This window comes from Oncorhynchus gorbuscha, unplaced genomic scaffold, assembly GCF_021184085.1.
Source record: "Oncorhynchus gorbuscha isolate QuinsamMale2020 ecotype Even-year unplaced genomic scaffold, OgorEven_v1.0 Un_scaffold_585, whole genome shotgun sequence".
Classification (NCBI taxonomy): Eukaryota; Metazoa; Chordata; class Actinopteri; order Salmoniformes; family Salmonidae; genus Oncorhynchus; species Oncorhynchus gorbuscha.
The window spans coordinates 429,500-452,330 of NW_025745419.1; the positions used below are offsets into that span (position 1 = coordinate 429,500).

General features: G+C 43.1%; 1 protein-coding gene across 1 annotated transcript in view; it reads left to right on the top strand.

Annotated features, from left to right (window-relative positions):
- LOC124018865 (Na(+)/H(+) exchange regulatory cofactor NHE-RF2-like) overlaps nucleotides 1–22,831 on the top strand; it is a 66,628-nt gene that overhangs the window by 24,602 nt on the left and 19,195 nt on the right. The window contains exon 3 of the mRNA XM_046334174.1: nucleotides 21,385–21,603. Within this exon, the coding sequence (XP_046190130.1) occupies nucleotides 21,385–21,603 (219 nt within the window). The remainder of the gene's footprint in view (nucleotides 1–21,384; nucleotides 21,604–22,831) is intronic.

Below are 22,831 nucleotides of genomic sequence, written 5' to 3' on the forward strand. Positions count from 1 at the left end.
CGATTTTCAGAAACCGTCTGGATCAGTTTAGCTTTTTTGATCATAATGAATAAGACTATAGGAACAGGAGGGACCTGTTCCTAGATCATCACTCCTGAGACACTTTTTGTATACAATACATTGTTATTCCACAGGAAACTGAATGAACCCACCATTATGGTTAGCAATGGAATATTCCATCCCAGCACGCCAAGATTAGCTACTTAGCTTTGTTTTAAATGGTCAAATATGTTCAATGCTAAATCTATGTCTGTGTCTGAAAGGTTACTAGGGGCTCGATTCAATATGTAGTGCAGAAGATCAGAGTTATAGCGTGATTCACATTGAAAAGCAATGTTTCTGCGTTAGCGGAGATTGCATTCGCGGTGAAATGCTGCATATGTCGGCTCAATCGGAAATTCCCTTTCAAATTCAACTGTGCTACAATGCAGATGTTCTGCACTACGGATTGAATCAAGCCCTAGCTGTCCTCCAATTGGCTTTAAGAGACATTGAGGAAACAGGGTCATTATTAGGCAAATGGAAGAAAACAGAATGAAACGGTGATGAACTACATGTACTTTGACCAATGAGAAACGCTAATGTTTATTTTATTGTCGCAAAAAGTTTTTAAACATTTTCAGTTGCTGGTCCTTATGAAGGCAACCCTGGTGTTACCTCCTAGCTGGGCCACAACGGCTGCTTTCTGCTCCTTTCCTCAGTCTGCTGTTCATTATCCGTTAGTTCTGTGTTGTAAAGAAGCACTGTGTAAACAACGTTTGATGGACTGATGCACTGTGGGACTCGTGGATCCTCCTGGCTGGTTGTGATTGGTCACGGTGCAGACTTCCTGTCTGTCTCTCCGTCTGTCTCAGATGGGTTTTAGAGGGCTGTGATCAGCATGGATTAGAGATGTTAGGATAACTCAAACCAGATGAGCTGCACTTACACCTGAGGAGAGAGAGAGGGAACTGGGGAGTGAGGGAGTGTGGGGGAAAGACGGAATGGAAGAGAGAGGGAGTGGAGTGATGGTGAAGAGAGAAAATGAAGTAGAGGGAGAATAACGGGGAAAGATAACTGAGGAGAGAGAGGGAATGCAGCAACATGGGCCAGTATTTCAGTGAGGTGGATCATATCTGCACGGCTAACAGAGGATCTCTCTCTCTCTCATTGAGATATATTAATGAACATGTCCTAATGGAGTTGAACGTGACTCCTACCCTGTACCTAGTTGCTCCCAGTTGATCCAACCACAGAGGGGTGTCCCTGACTCCCTGCCCTGTTGTCCCAGAAAGCCACCAAGCTAGAAAGAACATGTTAATTAGCTAGCGTGTGATGCTGGGCTGGGTTTCTATAGTCGTGTGTTCTGTTGTGCTTCAGCAGCCCTGTCTCCCAGATCACTGGGGATTGGAGCCTTTCAAAGCTGAACAGTTGACATGCTTTGACAAGAATTAGATGTGCTGCCAACACAATATTGTCTGGCGGTTGCCGGTTGGCCTATCTGACCCTGTCTTGTTTTTGTGAACGTGATTGTTTTCACAGAAATAAGATACAGTGTACTTGGAACCAGAGCCGTGTGTGTGTGTGTGTGTGTGTGTGTGTGTGTGTGTGTGTGTGTGTGTGTGTGTGTGTGTGTGTGTGTGTGTGTGTGTGTGTGTGTGTGTGTGTGTGTGTGTGTGTGTGTGTGTGTGTGTGTGTGTGTGTGTGTGTGTGTGTGTGTGTGTGTGTGTGTGTGTGTGTGTGTGTGTGTGTGTGTGGCGATAGTGGGCAATGCCATATCAGTTGTATTAGTCTCGTTGAAATCATTCACCTACTGCTGAACATTACACTCAGCTAGTTCCTCTGACTCAGGCTGTTCACATGTTGACTAAAGTCAAAACCATGTGACAGTTTGGCTGAAGGTGTTCGGAGAATACATTACAACACACACACACACTGTCTTTCTTTCCCTGCCAGCTATCCGTGTTAGTGAAAAACCCTTAGGACCTTCACAGAATGATAAGGTTCAGGAGAATATATCACTGTGGTGGTATAAATAATATAGTAACAACATAACCAATGACCATATCTGGAATCTAATAAGATCTAATAAGACTCATTTCCTCTCTTCTTCTTGTCTATTACTGCTCAAAAAAATAAAGGGAACACTAAAATAACACATCCTAGATCTGAATGAATGAAATATTCTTATTAAATACTTTTTTCTTTACATAGTTGAATGTGCTGACAACAAAATCACACAAAAATGATCAATGGAAATCAAATGTATCAACCCATGGAGGTCTGGATTTGGAGTCACACTCAAAATTAAAGTGGAAAACTACAGGCTGATCCAACTTTGATGTAATGTCCTTAAAACAAGTCAAAATGAGGCTCAGTAGTGTGTGTGGCCTCCACGTGCCTGTATGACCTCCCTACAACGCCTGGGCATGCTCCTGATGAGGTGGCGGATGATCTCCTGAGGGATCTCCTCCCAGACCTGGACTAAAGCATCCGCCAACTCCTGGACAGTCTGTGGTGCAACGTGGCGTTAGTGGATGGAGCGAGACATGATGTCCCACATGTGCTCAATTGGATTCAGGTCTGGGGAATGGGCGGGCCAGTCCATAGCATCAATGCATTCCTCTTGCAGGAACTGCTGACACACTCCAGCCACATGAGGTCTAGCATTGTTTTGCATTAGGAGGAACCCAGGGCCAACCGCCCAAGCATATAGTCTCACAAGGGGTCTGAGGATCTCATCTCGGTACCTAATGGCAGTCAGGCTACCTCTGGCGAGGACTTGGAGGGCTGTGCGGCCCCCCAAAGAAATGCCACCCCACACCATGACTGACCCATCGCCAAACCGATCATGCTGGAGGATGTTGCAGGCAGCAGAATGTTCTCCACGGCGTCTCCAGACTCTGTCACGTTTGTCACATGTGCTCAGTGTGAACCTGCTTTCATCTGTGAAGAGCACAGGGTGCCAGTGGCGAATTTGCCAATCTTGGTGTTCTCTGGCAAATGCCAAACGTCCTGCACAGTGTTGGGCTGTAAGCACAACCCCCACCTGTGGACGTTGGGCCCTCATACCACCCTCATGGAGTCTGTTTCTGACCGTTTGAGCAGACACATGCACATTTGTGGCCTGCTGGAAGTCATTTTGCAGGGCTCTGGCAGTGCTCCTCCTGCTCCTCCTTGCACAAAGGTGGAGGTAGCGGTCCTGCTGCTGGGTTGTTGCCCTCCTACGCCCTCCTCCTGATGTACTGGCCTGTCTCCTGGTAGCGCCTCCATGCTCTGGACACTACGCTGACAGACACAGCAAACCTTCTTGCCACAGCTCGCATTGATGTGCCATCCTGGATGAGCTGCACTACCTGAGCCACTTGTGTGGGTTGTAGACTCCGTCTCATGCTACCACTAGAGTGAAAGCACCGCCAGCATTCAAAAGTGACCAAAACATCAGCCAGGAAGCATATGAACTGAGAAGTGGTCTGTGGTCACCACCTGCAGAACCACTCCTTTATTGGGGGTGTCTTGCTAATTGCCTATAATTTCCACCTGTTGTTTATTCCATTTGCACAACAGCATGTTACATTTATTGTCAATCAGTGTTGCTTCCTAAGTGGACAGTTTGATTTCACAGAAGTGTGATTGACTTGGAGTTACATTGTGTTGTTTAAGTGTTCCCTTTATTTTTGTGTTCTATTACTACATGTGTTCCCTTTATTTGTGTTCCCTTTATTGTTATGTTCTATTACTACATGTTCTATTAATGCATGTTCTATTACTGCATGCTCTATTACTGCATGTTCTATTACTACATGTTCTATTACTGCATGTTCTATTACTGCATGTTCTATTACTGCATGTTCTATTACTACATGTTCTATTACTACATGTTCTATTACTACATGTTCTATTACTACATGTTCTATTACTGCATGTTCTATTACTGCATGTTCTATTACTGCATGTTCTATTACTGCATGTTCTATTACTGCATGTTCTATTGCTGCATGTTCTATTGCTGCATGTTCTATTGCTGCATGTTCTATTGCTGCATGTTCTATTACTGCATGTTCTATTGCTGCATGTTCTATTACTACATGTTCTATTACTACATGTTCTATTACTACATGTTCTATTACTACATGTTCTATTACTGCATGTTCTATTACTGCATGTTCTATTACTACATGTTCTATTACTACATGTTCTATTACTGCATGTTCTATTACTGCATGTTCTATTACTACATGTTCTATTACTACATGTTCTATTACTACATGTTCTATTACTGCATGTTCTATTACTGCATGTTCTATTACTGCATGTTCTATTACTGCATGTTCTATTACTGCATGTTCTATTACTGCATGTTCTATTACTACATGTTCTATTACTACATGTTCTATTACTACATGTTCTATTACTGCATGTTCTATTACTGCATGTTCTATTACTGCATGTTCTATTACTGCATGTTCTATTACTACATGTTCTATTACTGCATGTTCTATTACTGCATGTTCTATTACTACATGTTCTATTACTGCATGTTCTATTACTACATGTTCTATTACTACATGTTCTATTACTACATGTTCTATTACTGCATGTTCTATTACTGCATGTTCTATTACTACATGTTCTATTACTGCATGTTCTATTACTGCATGTTCTATTACTACATGTTCTATTACTGCATGTTCTATTACTACATGTTCTATTACTACATGTTCTATTACTGCATGTTCTATTACTACATGTTCTATTACTGCATGTTCTATTACTGCATGTTCTATTACTGCATGTTCTATTGCTGCATGTTCTATTGCTGCATGTTCTATTGCTGCATGTTCTATTACTGCATGTTCTATTACTGCATGTTCTATTACTGCATGTTCTATTGCTGCATGTTCTATTGCTGCATGTTCTATTACTACATGTTCTATTACTGCATGTTCTATTACTACATGTTCTATTACTACATGTTCTATTACTGCATGTTCTATTACTACATGTTCTATTACTACATGTTCTATTACTACATGTTCTATTACTACATGTTCTATTACTGCATGTTCTATTGCTGCATGTTCTATTGCTGCATGTTCTATTGCTGCATGTTCTATTACTGCATGTTCTATTACTGCATGTTCTATTACTGCATGTTCTATTGCTGCATGTTCTATTGCTGCATGTTCTATTACTACATGTTCTATTACTGCATGTTCTATTACTACATGTTCTATTACTACATGTTCTATTACTGCATGTTCTATTACTACATGTTCTATTACTACATGTTCTATTACTACATGTTCTATTACTACATGTTCTATTACTGCATGTTCTATTACTGCATGTTCTATTACTGCATGTTCTATTACTGCATGTTCTATTACTGCATGTTCTATTACTGCATGTTCTATTGCTGCATGTTCTATTGCTGCATGTTCTATTGCTGCATGTTCTATTACTGCATGTTCTATTTGAATTAATGTGATTCAGGAACTAAATTGAAATTCCAGTTCAAGAATGGAAACATCCTCCTCAAAAATAAATGGCACTTGGAATTTAAATTATTCTCCTAGTGAATTGGCTGGATTGAAATGGTACTGACCCCAACCCAACCCTGAGTGCTGGGGCTACAGTTGATTAAAAAGTTGTGTGTGAATGTACATGCTTTTGCATGTAAGTGTGTGCCTGCGTGCGCACGTGTTTCTAAGTCAGAGTTCAGAATGAGGTTCATTCAAGGCCAGTGCTCCATACAGAATACATCAAAGAACAGAGTACTACAGAATACATCAAAGAACAGAGTACTACAGAATACATCAGAGAACAGAGTACTACAGAATACATCAGAGAACAGAGTACTACAGAATACATCAAAGAACAGAGTACTACAGAATACATCAGAGAACAGAGTACTACAGAATACATCAGAGAACAGAGTACTACAGAATACATCAGAGAACAGAGTACTACAGAATACATCAGAGAACAGAGTACTACAGAATACATCAGAGAACAGAGTACTACAGAATACATCAGAGAACAGAGTACTACAGAATACATCAGAGAACAGAGTACTACAGAATACATCAGAGAACAGAGTACTACAGAATACATCAGAGAACAGAGTACTACAGAATACATCAGAGAACAGAGTACTACAGAATACATCAGAGAACAGAGTACTACAGAATACATCAGAGAACAGAGTACTACAGAATACATCAGAGAACAGAGTACTACAGAATACATCAGAGAACAGAGTACTACAGAATACATCAGAGAACAGAGTACTACAGAATACATCGGAGAACAGAGTACTACAGACGCTGGTTCCAAAGAAAACGCACTGCTGAACACATCACAAGAAAACACTTGTTACATTATGTGAGGAGCTTCACACAGATATACGCAGATACACACAGATACATACGCAGATACACCACACACACACAGCCTCACAAGGACACACACAGAAACACAATACAGATGAATTATATGTGAAGGTGGCTGCAGTGTGAAAATAATAGGTTGGATCCAATCCCAGGCTTTACAGTACAGCTGACAGCTGCTGATCTCTCACTACAACTGAAGGAGGAACAGTGTGACTGTGTCCATTATGGTTAGGGACAGGAGTTTTTCCTGACAATGCAATTACGACCTGATCTATATGATGTGCAGGTCTTTGTTTTATCCCAAGAGGTCAACACTCTTCCCGCTAGAGCAGCCTTTCCTCTCTCTTGATCTTTCTCTCTGACCCTAGCTCTCGCTTTATCCTCAGCCTCCCTGGTCTCTGTCTTATCTGTCTGCCTCACTCTCTCTCTGTCTCAATTCAAGGGGCTTTATTGGCATGGGAAACAGGTTTACATTGCCAAAGCAAGTGAAATAGATCATTTTTAAGTTCATAACTTTACACTTACAAAAGTTCCAAAAGAATAAAGACATTTCAAATGTCATATTATGTATATATACAGTGTTGTAACGATGTGCAAATAGTTAAAGTACAAAGGAGAAAATAAATAAACATAAATATGGGTTGTATTTACAATGGTGTTTGTTCTTCACTGGTTGCCCTTTTCCTCTGGCAACAGGTCACACATCTTGCTGCTGTAATGGTACACTGTGGTATTTCACCCAATAGATATGGGAGTTTATCAAAATTTGTTTTCAAATTCTTTGTGGGTCTGTGTAATCTAAGGGAAATATGTGTCTCTAATATGGTTATACATTTGGCAGGAGGTTAGGAAGTGCAACTCAGTTTCCACCTCATTTTGTGGGCATTGTGCACATAGCCTGTCTTCTCTTGAGAGCCAGGTCTGCCTTCGTCAGCCTTTGTTAATAGCAAGGCAATGCTCACGGAGTCTGTACATAGTCAAAGATTTCCTTAAGTTTGGGTCAGTCACAGTGGTCAGGTATTCTGCCACTGTGTACTCTCTGTTTAGGTCCAAATAGCATTCTAGTTGCTCTGTTTTTTTGTAAATTCTTTCCAATGTGTCAAGTAATGATATTTTCGTCTTCTCATGATTTGGTTGGGTCTAATTGTGTTGCTGTCCTGGGACTCTGTGGAGTGTGTTTGTGAACAGAGTCCCAGGACCAGCTTTCTTAGGGGACTCTTCTCCAGGTTCATCTCTCTGTAGGTGATGGTTTGAGAATCGTTTTCCTTTTAGGTGGTTGTAGAATAGAAAGTCTCTTTTCTGAATTTTGATAATTAGTGGTATCGGCCTAATTCTGCTCTGCATGCATTATTTGGTGTTTTACGTTGTACACTGAGAATATATTTGCAGAATTCTTCATGGAGTCTCAATTTGGTGTTTGTCCTATTTTTGGTGAATTCTTGGTTGGTGAGCAAACCCCAGACCTAACAACCATGAAGGGCAATGAATCCTATAACTGATTCAAGTATTTTTTAGCCAGATCCTAATTGGTATGTCACATTTTAAGTTCCTTTTGATGGCATAGAAGGCCCTTCTTGCCTTGTCTCTCAGCTCGTTCACAGCTTTGTGGAAGTTACCTGTGGCACTGATGTTTAGGCCGAGGTATGTATCGTTTTTTGTTTGCTCTAGGGCAACGGTGTCTAGATGGAATTTGTATTTGTGGTCCTGGAAACTGGACTTTTCTGTTTTCTCTATCTGATGATAAACCAGAGGAGGCCATGAAAACAGATCCCAGCATGCTTGTCCCAGTCTGCAGAACACACACACAATTACACTCAACTCACACACACACCGCTGCCTCAGTAACACACACACACCGTTGCCTCAGTAACACACACACCGTTGCCTCAGTAACACACACACACACACCGCTGCCTCAGTAACACGCACACACACACACACCGTTGCCTCAGTAACACACACACACCGTTGCCTCAGTAACACACACACCGTTGCCTCAGTAACACACACACACACACACCGTTGCCTCAGTAACACACACACACCGTTGCCTCAGTAACACACACACCGTTGCCTCAGTAACACACACACCGTTGCCTCAGTAACACACACACACCGTTGCCTCAGTAACACACACACCGTTGCCTCAGTAACACACACACCGTTGCCTCAGTAACACACACACACACACCGTTGCCTCAGTAACACACACACACACCGTTGCCTCAGTAACACACACACCGTTGCCTCAGTAACACACACACACACACCGTTGCCTCAGTAACACACACACACACACCGTTGCCTCAGTAACACACACACACCGTTGCCTCAGTAACACACACACCGTTGCCTCAGTAACACACACACCGTTGCCTCAGTAACACACACACACCGTTGCCTCAGTAACACACACACACCGTTGCCTCAGTAACACACACACCGTTGCCTCAGTAACACAGGGGATTATTATGTAATACAGCCAGTGGGAAAAACAATTAGCTGCCTGACCTCTGTCTCTCCTTTCCTTTCTTCTTCTTCTTCTCCTCTCTCTGTCTCTCTTTCTCCCTCCCCTCAGATTGAGCAATGGGAGAACTGTGTGTGACAGAAACACACACACATTCTCTATTTGAGGGCAGAACATCTACTTACTTCAGACTGGCCTTACCAAACTATTTTCATTATGATGACTAGTTTTGTTTAGGCCCATGACTATAGTTACACAATGTCATGTTAATGCATAGCCTCACAGATATGAATAGACTTTGTGTTGTGGTTCTCCTGTAATTACTTTTAACACCTAATGAGATTGTGTCTGATTTGAAAAACTCCTAACTGTTGACCTGTTGATGACCTCTTATCTGACCCTTTACCTGAGGTCCACGCCCTCAAGGTGAGACCCGGCGATGTCAGTTAAACTGGCCGCGTTGGCTGAGGGCACGTTCACTCTGTGATGATTTGTTTGCCATGATGTCACTAGGGGTTGTAACGTGTTCTGTACTATTCTGTGCAGTTAGTGTCTTTACAGAAAATGTTACAACCCTTTCTCCAGTTGTACTTGAGGAGGAATACTTGCCATGGAAAGTGCACTGACAAGCTTGACATTCAGGAATAATCTTAGGAAAACTCATATGACATTTTTTGTATTTTTATGGCCTAAAGGTGAGTGTGCGAGGCGTCTGTGTGATTTATTGTACAATGCGTGGTTTTGAATTATAATGACCTAACCGAAGCCGGAAGGGCGGGTTGTCCGCTTTGATGCCTCACTCAATTACAACGTATCTCACCTTTTTGAACTGGAAGAGGTAGCTAAGTGTTGAGGCTTTACCATACATGGTACATTAGACCAATTCATCCACTAATGGAAACACAACATCACTATGAGCCTGTCCTTTCCACCCGCCTCGCTCTGCCCGCCTGCTTCTGGGCTGTTTTCCACTTTAGTCAAATGTTTCCATATACAGTATGTGTGTATCACAGGTGGCTACTTAGGGGAGGACGGCTCATAGTAAAACCATGTGTTTGATCTGTCGGATACCATTCCATTCATTCCGTTCCAGCCTTTACTATGAGCCCAATGAAGGTGTTTATGGTTTTCAGGACACACTGCATACACTAACCTTTAGGGCTCATAAGAAATGTGATCTTCTTCTCCAGAGGATATTGGGTTAGCATTAATCCCCTAATGGAAATCATACAGCTGAATACATCGATGACAACACACACACACACATTAGGGATTCCCCTACTAGGTTACAGATAAAGCATCACCACACGCACGCATGCACGCAGACACACACACACACACACACATACACACACATTCTTGTAAAACTAACCTTGTGGGGACACCCAATTCAGGACCATTCAATATCCTATTTTTCCTTACACCTAAACCTAACCCTAACATTAACCCGATTACCTAACCTTAACCCCAAAACTAACCCTAGCTCCTAACCCTAAACTAACCCTAGCTCCTAACCCTAAAACTAACCCTAGCTCCTAACCCAAACCCCAAAACTAACCCTAGTTCCTAACCCTAAAACTAACCCTAGCTCCTAACCCTAAAACTAACCCTAGCTCCTAACCCAAACCCCAAAACTAACCCTAGCTCCTAACCCTAACCCCAAAACTAATCCTAAAACTAACCCTAAAACTAACCCTAGCTCCTAACCCTAACCCTAAAACTAACCCTAGCTCCTAACCCTAACCCTAAAACTAACCCTAGCTCCTAACCCTAACCCTAAAACTAACCCTAGCTCCTAACCCAAACCCCAAAACTAAACCTAGCTCCTAACCCTAACCCCAAAACTAATCCTAAAACTAACCCTAAAACTAACCCTAGCTCCTAACCCTAACCCTAAAACTAACCCTAAAACTAACCCTAGCTCCTAACCCTAACCCTAAAACTAACCCTAGCTCCTAACCCTAACCCTAAAACTAACCCTAGCTCCTAACCCTAACCCTAAAACTAACCCTAAAACTAACCCTAGCTCCTAACCCTAACCCTAAAACTAACCCTAGCTCCTAACCCTAACCCCAAAACTAATCCTAAAACTAACCCTAGCTCCTAACCCTAACCCTAAAACTAACCCTAAAACTAACCCTAACCCTAAAACTAACCCTAGCTCCTAACCCTAACCCCAAAACTAAACCTAGCTCCTAACCCTAACCCCAAAACTAATCCTAAAACTAACCCTAAAACTAACCCTAGCTCCTAACCCTAACCCTAAAACTAACCCTAGCTCCTAACCCTAACCCTAAAACTAACCCTAGCTCCTAACCCTAACCCTAAAACTAACCCTAAAACTAACCCTAGCTCCTAACCCTAAAACTAACCCTAGCTCCTAACCCTAACCCCAAAACTAATCCTAAAACTAACCCTAGCTCCTAACCCTAACCCTAAAACTAACCCTAAAACTAACCCTAGCTCCTAACCCTAACCCTAAAACTAACCCTAGCTCCTAACCCTAACCCCAAAACTAACCCTAGCTCCTAACCCTAACCCCAAAACTAACCCTAGCTCTTAACCGCAAACCTAATTCTAACACTAATTCTAACCTTAACCCCCTAGAAATAGCATTTGACCTTGTGGGGACCAACAAACTGTCCCCAGTTGGTCAAATGAGTTGACTATTCTTGTGGGGGACTTCTGGTTCTTCTTCTGGTCCCCACAAGTATAGTTAAACACGTCCACACACACACACTTATGATACACCACATTCACACACACATTCACTTCACACACACACACTGGCTGGCACAGTCCTGAGTAGTGGTACTAGACAGAGAGTCAATGATCCTTGGTAGTGACAGGGTTAACAGTGGTCATGATCCAACTATCCCAGCAGTCTCTTAGTGAATAATTCAACAACAGCACCGATCTCATTTCATCAACCACAAACACACGTACACAGCCAGTGGTCACATTTGAGGAAACACACACACACATTGACACATGAGGAAACACACACACACATTGACACATGCTCCATCATAATATTACTCACACACACACACGCTGTACAGACACACACTCAAGGCAGGTTGACGTTTATTGGGATGAGTCTTGTCCTTGAGGCAGGACTGGGGGCCTCATACAGAGACACACACATCAGGCAGGCAGGCAGGCAGGCAGGCAGGCATACCAGGGCCTAGTTCTATTCTAATACCAGGGCCTAGTTCTGTTCTAATACCAGGACCTAGTTCTATTCTAATACCAGGGCCTAGTTCTGTTCTAATACCAGGGCCTAGTTCTGTTCTAATACCAGGGCCTAGTTCTGTTCTAATACCAGGGCCTAGTTCTGTTCTAATACCAGGGCCTAGTTCTGTTCTAATACCAGGGCCTAGTTCTGTTTTAATACCAGGGCATAGTTCTATTCTAATACCAGGGCCTAGTTCTGTTTTAATACCAGGGCCTAGTTCTGTTTTAATACCAGGGCATAGTTCTGTTTTAATACCAGGGCATAGTTCTATTTCTAATACCAGGACCTAGTTCTGTTTTAATACCAGGGCCTAGTTCTGTTTTAATACCAGGGCCTAGTTCTATTCTAATACCAGGACCTAGTTCTGTTTTAATACCAGGGCATAGTTCTATTCTAATACCAGGACCTAGTTCTGTTCTAATACCAGGGCCTAGTTCTGTTTTAATACCAGGGCCTAGTTCTGTTTTAATACCAGGACCTAGTTCTGTTCTAATACCAGGGCCTAGTTCTGTTCTAATACCAGGGCCTAGTTCTGTTTTAATACCAGGGCCTAGTTCGGTTTTAATACCAGGGCATAGTTCTATTCTAATACCAGGACCTAGTTCTGTTCTAATACCAGGGCCTAGTTCTGTTCTAATACCAGGGCCTAGTTCTGTTCTAATACCAGGGCCTAGTTCTGTTCTAATACCAGGGCCTAGTTCTGTTCTAATACCAGGGCCTAGTTCGGTTTTAATACCAGGGCATAGTTCTATTCTAATACCAGGGCATAGTTCTGTTCTAATACCAGGACCTAGTTCTGTTCTAATACCAGGGCCTAGTTCGGTTTTAATACCAGGGCATAGTTCTATTCTAATACCAGGACCTAGTTCTGTTCTAATACCAGGGCATAGTTATATTCTAATACCAGGACCTAGTTCTGTCTTATTACCAGGGCATAGTTCGGTTTTAATACCAGGGCATAGTTCTATTCTAATACCAGGACCTAGTTCTGTTCTAATACCAGGGCCTAGTTCTGTTCTAATACCAGGGCCTAGTTCTGTTCTAATACCAGGGCATAGTTCTGTTTTAATACCAGGGCATAGTTCTGTTTTAATACCAGGGCCTAGTTCTATTATAATACCAGGGCCTAGTTCTATTATAATACCAGGGCCTAGTTCTATTATAATACCAGGGCCTAGTTATGTTCTAATACCAGGGCCTAGTTCTATTATAATACCAGGGCCTAGTTCTATTATAATACCAGGGCCTAGTTATGTTCTAATACCAGGGCCTAGTTCTATTATAATACCAGGGCCTAGTTCTGTTCTAATACCAGGGCCTAGTTCTGTTCTAATACCAGGGCATAGTTCTGTTTTAATACCAGGGCATAGTTCTGTTTTAATACCAGGGCCTAGTTCTATTATAATACCAGGGCCTAGTTCTATTATAATACCAGGGCCTAGTTATGTTCTAATACCAGGGCCTAGTTCTATTATAATACCAGGGCCTAGTTCTGTTCTAATACCAGGGCCTAGTTCTGTTCTAATACCAGGGCCTAGTTCTATTCTAATACCAGGGCTTAATTCTGTTCTAAAACCAGGGCCTAGTTCTGTTCTAATACCAGGACCTAGTTCTGTTCTAATACCAGGGCCTAGTTCTGTTCTAATACCAGGGCCTAGTTCTGTTCTAATACCAGGGCATAGTTCTGTTTTAATACCAGGGCATAGTTCTGTTTTAATACCAGGGCCTAGTTCTATTATAATACCAGGGCCTAGTTCTATTATAATACCAGGGCCTAGTTATGTTCTAATACCAGGGCCTAGTTCTATTATAATACCAGGGCCTAGTTCTATTATAATACCAGGGCCTAGTTATGTTCTAATACCAGGGCCTAGTTCTATTATAATACCAGGGCCTAGTTCTGTTCTAATACCAGGGCCTAGTTCTGTTCTAATACCAGGGCCTAGTTCTATTCTAATACCAGGGCTTAATTCTGTTCTAATACCAGGGCCTAGTTCTATTCTAATACCAGGGCATAGTTCTGTTCTAATACCAGGACCTAGTTCTGTTCTAATACCAGGGCCTAGTTCTGTTCTAATACCAGGGCCTAGTTCTGTTCTAATACCAGGGCCTAGTTCGGTTTTAATACCAGGGCATAGTTCTATTCTAATACCAGGACCTAGTTCTGTTCTAATACCAGGGCATAGTTATATTCTAATACCAGGACCTAGTTCTGTCCTATTACCAGGGCATAGTTCGGTTTTAATACCAGGGCATAGTTCTATTCTAATACCAGGACCTAGTTCTGTTCTAATACCAGGGCCTAGTTCTGTTCTAATACCAGGGCCTAGTTCTGTTCTAATACCAGGGCATAGTTCTGTTTTAATACCAGGGCATAGTTCTGTTTTAATACCAGGGCCTAGTTCTATTATAATACCAGGGCCTAGTTATGTTCTAATACCAGGGCCTAGTTCTATTATAATACCAGGGCCTAGTTCTGTTCTAATACCAGGGCCTAGTTCTGTTCTAATACCAGGGCCTAGTTCTATTCTAATACCAGGGCTTAATTCTGTTCTAATACCAGGGCCTAGTTCTATTCTAATACCAGGACCTAGTTCTATTTTAATACCAGGGCCTAGTTCTGTTCTAATACCAGGGCCTAGTTCTATTCTAATACCAGGGCTTAATTCTGTTCTAATACCAGGGCCTAGTTCTGTTCTAATACCAGGGCCTAGTCCTATTCTAATATCAGGGCCTAGTTATATTCTAATACCAGGGCCTTGAGTTCTTCCTGGTCAGGTCATGTGGTCAGGAAAAACTCCTGACCCTACTTACAGTGCATACTGTTTCCTGACAATGTGAGTTGACCAGGAAAAGCCATGCACTCAGCCTGACTATGTGAGTTGACCAGGAAAAGCCCTGCACTCAGCCTGACAATATGAGTTGACCAGGAAAAGCCATGCACTCAGCCTGACAATATGAGTTGACCAGGAAAAGCCCTGCACTCAGCCTGACAATATGAGTTGACCAGGAAAAGCCATGCACTCAGCCTGACAATATGAGTTGACCAGGAAAAGCCCTGCACTCAGCCTGACAATATGAGTTGACCAGGAAAAGCCCTGCACTCAGCCTGACTATGTGAGTTGACCAGGAAAAGCCCTGACTCAGCCTGACTATGTGAGTTGACCAGGAAAAGCCCTGCACTCAGCCTGACAATGTGAGTTGACCAGGAAAAGCCCTGCACTCAGCCTAACTATGTTGTATGGATATCATGAAGGTGGAAAACATTCTGTTTGGATTTTCCTTTAGGAATCATTAGGATTTATGCCTGTTAGTTTCCAATGGCCGTGTTCAGAACAGAAACGTAGCTCACACATATTGGAATGGGAGTGGAGAATGTCATTCTGTACAGAGTTCCTAAACAGAACACTTGATTTTCCAAAACAAGGTTTGAGTTCTCACCCTGAAGTGATTTCTTGATTATAGGCTTGTTTGCCGACAGAAGGGAAAAAGCAAAAACTCGATTTTGTTGTGTTTCTCATCAAAATATCTAAAAGCCACTGGCCCATTTAAAAAAAAATAATTCTAACATGGATCAAGCCAAGTCTTTTCTACAGTGATAGCGATGGAATAGTCTATTTTTCCCTCATAAATAGGGGTGGAGGTTAAAAACTGCCTAACCCCATCTGAAAAAGAACTAATGAAAAAGAACTAATGAAACTATCACATGAACACTGGCTTTATATCCATCCATGATTACAGGTATCATCATTAACCTAGATAGGAAATACCTCTTATTCTTGTTCCCAGTTGGCTCCAAAACTCCCACACTGTTGCCAAGTGGAGTTGGAGGAGTGAAGCCTGGAGGGCGGCCATATTTGGCAGTGTTGTGATTTATATTCTCTATCTCTGCTGGCTGTCAGCTCAACTAACCAGTCCTTCCACACCCACCACAGGTGTGAGAGTGACTATAACTGAAAGATGTTGTAACACCAAGCTCAGTGCAGTACACCACATGTAACAATCACTTCTTTAATGTTTGTATAAGGTACATCGTCTCATAATGATCGTCATCGTCTAACATAATGATCGTGTCATAACATGTCATAACATAATGTCTCATAATGATCGTGTCATAACATACATCGTCTCGTAATGATCGTGTCATAACATACATCGTCTCGTAATGATCGTGTCATAACATACATCGTCTCGTAATGATCGTGTCATAACATACATCGTCTCATAATGATCGTGTCATAACATATATCGTCTCATAATGATCGTGTCATAACATACATCGTCTCATAATGATCGTGTCATAACATATATCGTCTCATAATGATCGTGTCATAACATACATCATGTCATAACGTTGATTATTTTCCTTTGTTTACTTCTCCTCTGTTTTTCCTCCTTTCCTTTAATATATGTTATCTTGCCCTTCAGAAACAGGAGAAAACAATCACATGAACGGCTGTTGGTGTCCTGACATTTGATCATTGCCATCTGGCTTGCAGAAACAGAGAAATCCCATTTAGATATCCAGTATTGTCAGAGTTGTTATGACCACTTGGATTGGACAGATCCTCAGAAGGCTTCTCATATCTTCCAAGTCCCTTCTTGTTAACTGATGCATTGTTTTTCCTCCAAGCCAATCACCACTCTTTAATAAGACGTCTCCCGTTTCGCTGCACCTCAGCCCAGATTGGCCCTCACAGATTGTGCTGGCTAAGGTAGAGCGAAGAGGGCCTTTGGCACAGAAAGAGGAAGACACACACACGTACAGAGGGACGATGATATGGGCCACCTTCCAGGGGGTGATTAGTGCTGTGTGGACGGGCATCTAGAGGCAGTCAGAGGTTGGCTTGGCAGGGACGGCCGTCTCCCCTCGCTAATGTCTACCAGCAGGGCTGTTCACACTGTTTGTCTTACTCTCAGACCTTCCAGAACTAACTCATTCTCGCTCTCTGTTTCAACTCTCATTTCGTCTTTCTATTTCATACACACACAACCTCTTTCTCTTTCTTCTCAACATCTCTCTCTATACCTCTTTCTTTATATCCTCTCTTTCTCTCAATCTCGTTTTCCCCCTCCTCCATCTCGCTCTATGTGGATCCTGGACAGATCCCTGGGTGGTAATAGCTAAGTGACCTCTCTGTATTGAGCCCCAACCCTTCCTCCTGGCTTTGTGGTCACTTCCTGCTTCTCTGCCAATAAGAATTCATTTGAATGAAATCAGTCTAAATCATTCCATTGTACTCCACATCAGGCCTGGATGACTTTCCTAGGGCATCCTTCCCGGAACGCTGTTGGTTTAAGCTATTTTATGAAATTCTGTCCATGAAATGGGCCATGTTTTATATTTTGTTTTTGAGGAGAGAGAGATTTAGTCAGTATTAAAACATATTTTCCCTCCCCTATTAGATATCTACCTCGTAATACTTCTAAAATTGACATCTGCGTACTCCTTCCATCCCACACCCATCCCTCCCTCCTTGTCTCCCTCTATGCCCAGCGAATGGCCGACCATTGTTGTCGTCCCTCCATATGAGCCAACATAGTGCACCACACCCTGTGTGTCTGTCTGCTAAAAATACCTTGGCAGGACTGGATGTATTGTCTGATGACAGACGATGTATAATGCAGACATTGTGTGATAGTACACACACACACACACACACACACACACACACACACACACACACACACACACACACACACACACACACACACACACACACACACACACACACACACACACACACACACACACACACACACACACACACACACACACACACACACACACACACAGATAGCGTGTGGCAGGTATGTGTTCTTCATTGGGTGTTTGAGGGATAGGGTCCCATATGGGGGTTAGCCCAGACCCCCTACACCCCCTTTACCACTCCTTATCACCCCACAGTGGAGGTGAGGTTACACCATGTCATTAATAACAATTACTCTGTCACCAGTGACACGTATTGTTAGTGAATGAACCTAGATCTCAGAAGTGTACGTACTGGTAGCGAATTCAGGTGCAGGAGAGCAGGGATTTGTAAACAGGCGCACACTTTATTTAGGCAAAAGTGCAAAACGCGCAAAACCGTCACAAGAATTATGTTTAACAATAAACATCTTCATGAAAAATAACAGGGAAAAAACAAGCCAGTCTGGTGCGTCAGCAATACACACGTAACACAAACAATCTAACACAAAGACATGATGGGAAACAGGGGAATAAATACATGTAGATTGATTGGGGAATGAAAACCAGGTGTGCAGGGAACAAGACAAAACAAATGGATACATGAAGAATGGAGCGGCGATGGCTAGAAAGCCGGTAACATCGACTGCCGAACAGACAAGGAGAGGAGCCGACTCCGGCTGAAGTCCAAATCATTGACATTACAACTATAGACTCAGTATAGAGCAGCTGCTGAGTGTTTTTTCCACTGATAGGCTAGCAGTGTTAAGGAGATACAGGCCTACATACAGTGGGGCAAAAAAGTATTTAGTCAGCCACTTAAAAAGATGAGAGGCCTGTAATTTTCATCAATGGTACACTTCAACTATGACAGACAAAATGAGGGAAAGAAATCCAGAAAATCACATTGTAGGATTTTTAATTCATTCATTTGCAAATTATGGTGGAAAATAAGTATTTGGTCAATAACAAAAGTTTATCTCAATACTTACTTGTTATATACCCTTTGTTGGCAATGACAGAGGTCAAACGTTTTCTGTAAATCTTCACAAGGTTTTCACACACTGTTGCTGGTATTTTGGCCCATTCCTCCATGCAGATCTCGTCTAGAGCAGTGATGTTTTGGGGCTGTTGATTGGGCAACACGGACTTTCAACTCCCTCCAAAGATTTTCTATGGGGTTGCGATCTGGAGACTGGCTAGGCCACTCCAGGACGTTGAAATGCTTCTTACGAAGCCACTCCTTCGTTGCCCGGGCGGTGTGTTTGGGATCATTGTCATGCTGAAAGACCCAGTGTAACAGTATACTTTTAAACCGTCCCCTCGCCCATACCCGGGTGCGAACCAGGGACCTTCTGCACACAACGACAACAGTCAACCACGAAGCGTCGTTACCCATCACTCCACAAAAGCCGCGGCCCTTGCAGAGCAAGGGGAAACACTACTTCAAGGTCTCAGAGCAAGTGACATAACCGATTGAAATGCTATTTAGCGCACACCGCTAACTAAGCTAGCCGTTTCACATCCGTTACACTAGCCACGTTTCATCTTCAATGCCCTTGCTGATGGAAGGAGGTTTTCACTCAAAATCTCACCATACATGGCCTCATTCATTCTTTCCTTTACACGGATCAGTCGTCCTAGTCCCTTTGCAGAAAAACAGCCCCAAAGCATGATGTTTCCACACCCATGCTTCACAGTAGGTATGGTGTTCTTTGGATGCAACTCAGCATTCTTTGTCCTCCAAACACGACGAGTAGAGTTTTTACCAAAAAGTTATATTTTGGTTTCATCTGACAATATGACATTTTCCCAATCTTCTTCTGGATCATCCAAATGCTCTCTAGCAAACTTCAGACGGGCCTGGACATGTACTGGCTTACGCAGGGGACACGTCTGGCACTGCAGGATTTGAGTCCCTGGCGGCGTAGTGTGTTACTGATGGTAGGCTTTGTTACTTTGGTCCCAGCTCTCTGCAGGTCATTCACTAGGTCCCCCCGTGTGGTTCTGGTATTTTTGCTCACCGTTCTTGTGATCATTTTGACCCCATGGGGTGAGATCTTGCGTGGAGCCCCAGATCGAGGGAGATGATCAGTGGTCTTGTATGTCTTCCATTTCCTAATAATTGCTCCCACAGTTGATTTCTTCAAACCAAGCTGCTTACCTATCTTCCAAGCCTGGTGCAGATCTATAATTTTGTTTCTGGTGTCCTTTGACAGCTCTTTGGTCTTGGCCCATAGTGGAGTTTGGAGTGTGACTGTTTGAGGTTGTGGACAGGTGTCTTTTATACTGATAACAAGTTCAAACAGGTGCCGTTAATACAGGTAACGAGTGGAGGACAGAGGAGCCTCTTAAAGAAGAAGTTACAGGTCTGTGAGAGCCAGAAATCTTGCTTGTTTGTAGGTGACCAAATACTTATTTTCCACCATAATTTGCAAATAAATTCATAAAAAATCCTAAAATGTGATTTTCTGGATTATTTTCCTCATCTTGTCTGTCATAGTCGAGGTGGACCTATGATGAAAATTACAGGCCTCCCTCATCTTTATAAGTGGAAAAACTTGCACAATTGGTGGCTGACTAAATACTTTTTTACCCCACTGTATGGACATTCCTGGGGTGTGATAACTATTTGATTTCTTTGACAGTCATCTTACTGTAACAACATCAGGATGATCTGTCACGGAGGATTTCTCTCTCTGCTCATATGGCTTTAGTACATGTGCTGGTGTTGTACATACTATGTGTGGGTATCTTCAATCTGTTCTGCTTCTCTGACTCAAGTTGAACAGGATATACAGTAGATAGGTAGGGGTCGTATCTTCAATCTGTTCTGCTTCTCTGACTCAAGTTGAACAGGATATACAGTAGATAGGTAGGGGTCGTATCTTCAATCTGTTCTGCTTCTCTGACTCAAGTTGAACAGGATATACAGTAGATAGGTAGGGGTCGTATCTTCAATCTGTTCTGCTTCTCTGACTCAAGTTGAACAGGATATAGAGTAGATAGGTAGAGGTCGTATCTTCAATCTGTTCTTCTTCTCTGACTCAAGTTGAACAGGATATACAGTAGATAGGTAGGGGTCGTATCTTCAATCTGTTCTGCTTCTCTGACTCAAGTTAAACAGGATATACAGTAGATAGGTAGGGGTCGTATCTTCAATCTGTTCTGCTTCTCTGACTCAAGTTGAACAGGATATACAGTAGATAGGTAGGGGTCGTATCTTCAATCTGTTCTGCTTCTCTGACTCAAGTTAAACAGGATATACAGTAGATAGCTAGGGGTCGTATCTAACAGGATATACAGTAGATAGGTAGGGGTCGTATCTTCAATCTGTTCTGCTTCTCTGACTCAAGTTGAACAGGATATAGAGTAGATAGGTAGGGGTTGGGATCAAGCAGAAGACACATTTCATTTCCCTGTGATAATGGACAACATATTAAACACATTAGTGGTGTTTGTTTGGTAGAGAACACAAACAAGCAATAAAGACCATTGGAGGGATCCAAACTTCTTCCTTCTGCACGTACATCTGACAGGACTTCTTTGAATACTCAGTAGTGTATATGACTCAACTGTAGATGATATTGTGTATCTTTCTCTCTGTTCACTACAGGAGGCTCTGGCCCATGTTAATGCCCATGCCCAGGTGGCACGGACACCAGTGGACCCATCGGAGCTGTTCCCCAGGCTGTGCCATCTGGTGCGGGCCGAGACTGGCTACGGCTTCAACCTGCACAGTGAGAAGTCCCGGCCGGGCCAGTACATCCGCTCCCTGGACCCTGGGTCTCCAGCCGACCACGCCGGGCTCAGACCACAGGACAGACTCATAGAGGTGAGGAGAAAGGGGATGGGTGAAGGAGGGGAGAGGAGAGGGGGATGGGTGGAGGAGGGGAGGATTGGTGTCGAAAGAGGGCAAGTGGTTAGAGACTGAAGAAGACAGGTGGGGGACTGTGGAGCTCCATGAAGGGGTTTATTTTTCATGAAGGTGAGGAGGAGGCTGGGAAGAAGGGCTAGTCCAGGAGGAGGATAGAGGTGCAGGGGATTGGTGGGAAGAGGGAGGAGGGAGTCTGATGTCTTAATAATCATGGAACTATGGACCAGTAGAGGCTTGGTTTGTAAACTTTAGACAAGTGGTGAGAGAGAAGGAGACAGATTCCAATCAGCTAGTTTACATTGGTCCTAATGAGACCCTAATGAGGTGTGCTTTGAGAAATGGGGTTGGAACACCCTAATTAACGGGGTTTATAGAACAGAGAGAGAGGGGGTGGGGTGATTGAACATGTGTCTGAGATAAGGGATACAGAGTGAGACCCCAAGAGGCATTTTACTCCCCTATGTACATGCAAATGTATGTGTGCTTGCTTGTGAATGTTTGGGTTTATCAGTGTGTGTGTACACAGGTGTGACCTCGTGTGGCAGCAGTCTCAATGCTCATCCTTCATGCGTGTGCAGGGCCACATGTGCCTGGTTTAACCCCTCTAACGATAACACTGCTATAACACGGCATGGACCCCAGCCTCATATCGCACATGTTTTAGTTGAGATTAAGGAGGACAGGCTGATAGGGGGGAGAGGTTGTTCATCAGTCTGAAAGCGGGATACAGACGAGAGAGAAACATATGAGGGCTGAATGTGTGGGAGAAAGAAGGGATGGTGGGAAAGCAGAGGGATAGAAGGAGACACAGGAGAGAAGCAGACGTGTGAAACATACTGATCCTGCTCACCATACACCCTCTCAATCAGACCCCGGACAACATTCCCATGAGCCCTGACCCCAGAGCAGTACATCAGGGCCTAACAAGGCCACACAGGGCCAAAGCAGGGTAAGACAGGGTCAGGCAGGGTCAAATACAGGGTCAGGCAGGGTCAAATACAGGGTCAGGCAGGGCCAAATACAGGGTCAGACAGGGCCAAATACAGGGTCAGACAGGGCCAAATACAGGGTCAGACAGGGTCAAATACAGGGTCAGGCAGGACGTAAAATACACTGCATCAAAAACATAGGGTCAAATGAAAGTCACACAGGGTCAAACAGAATCTAGCTTGGTTTAACTAAACCT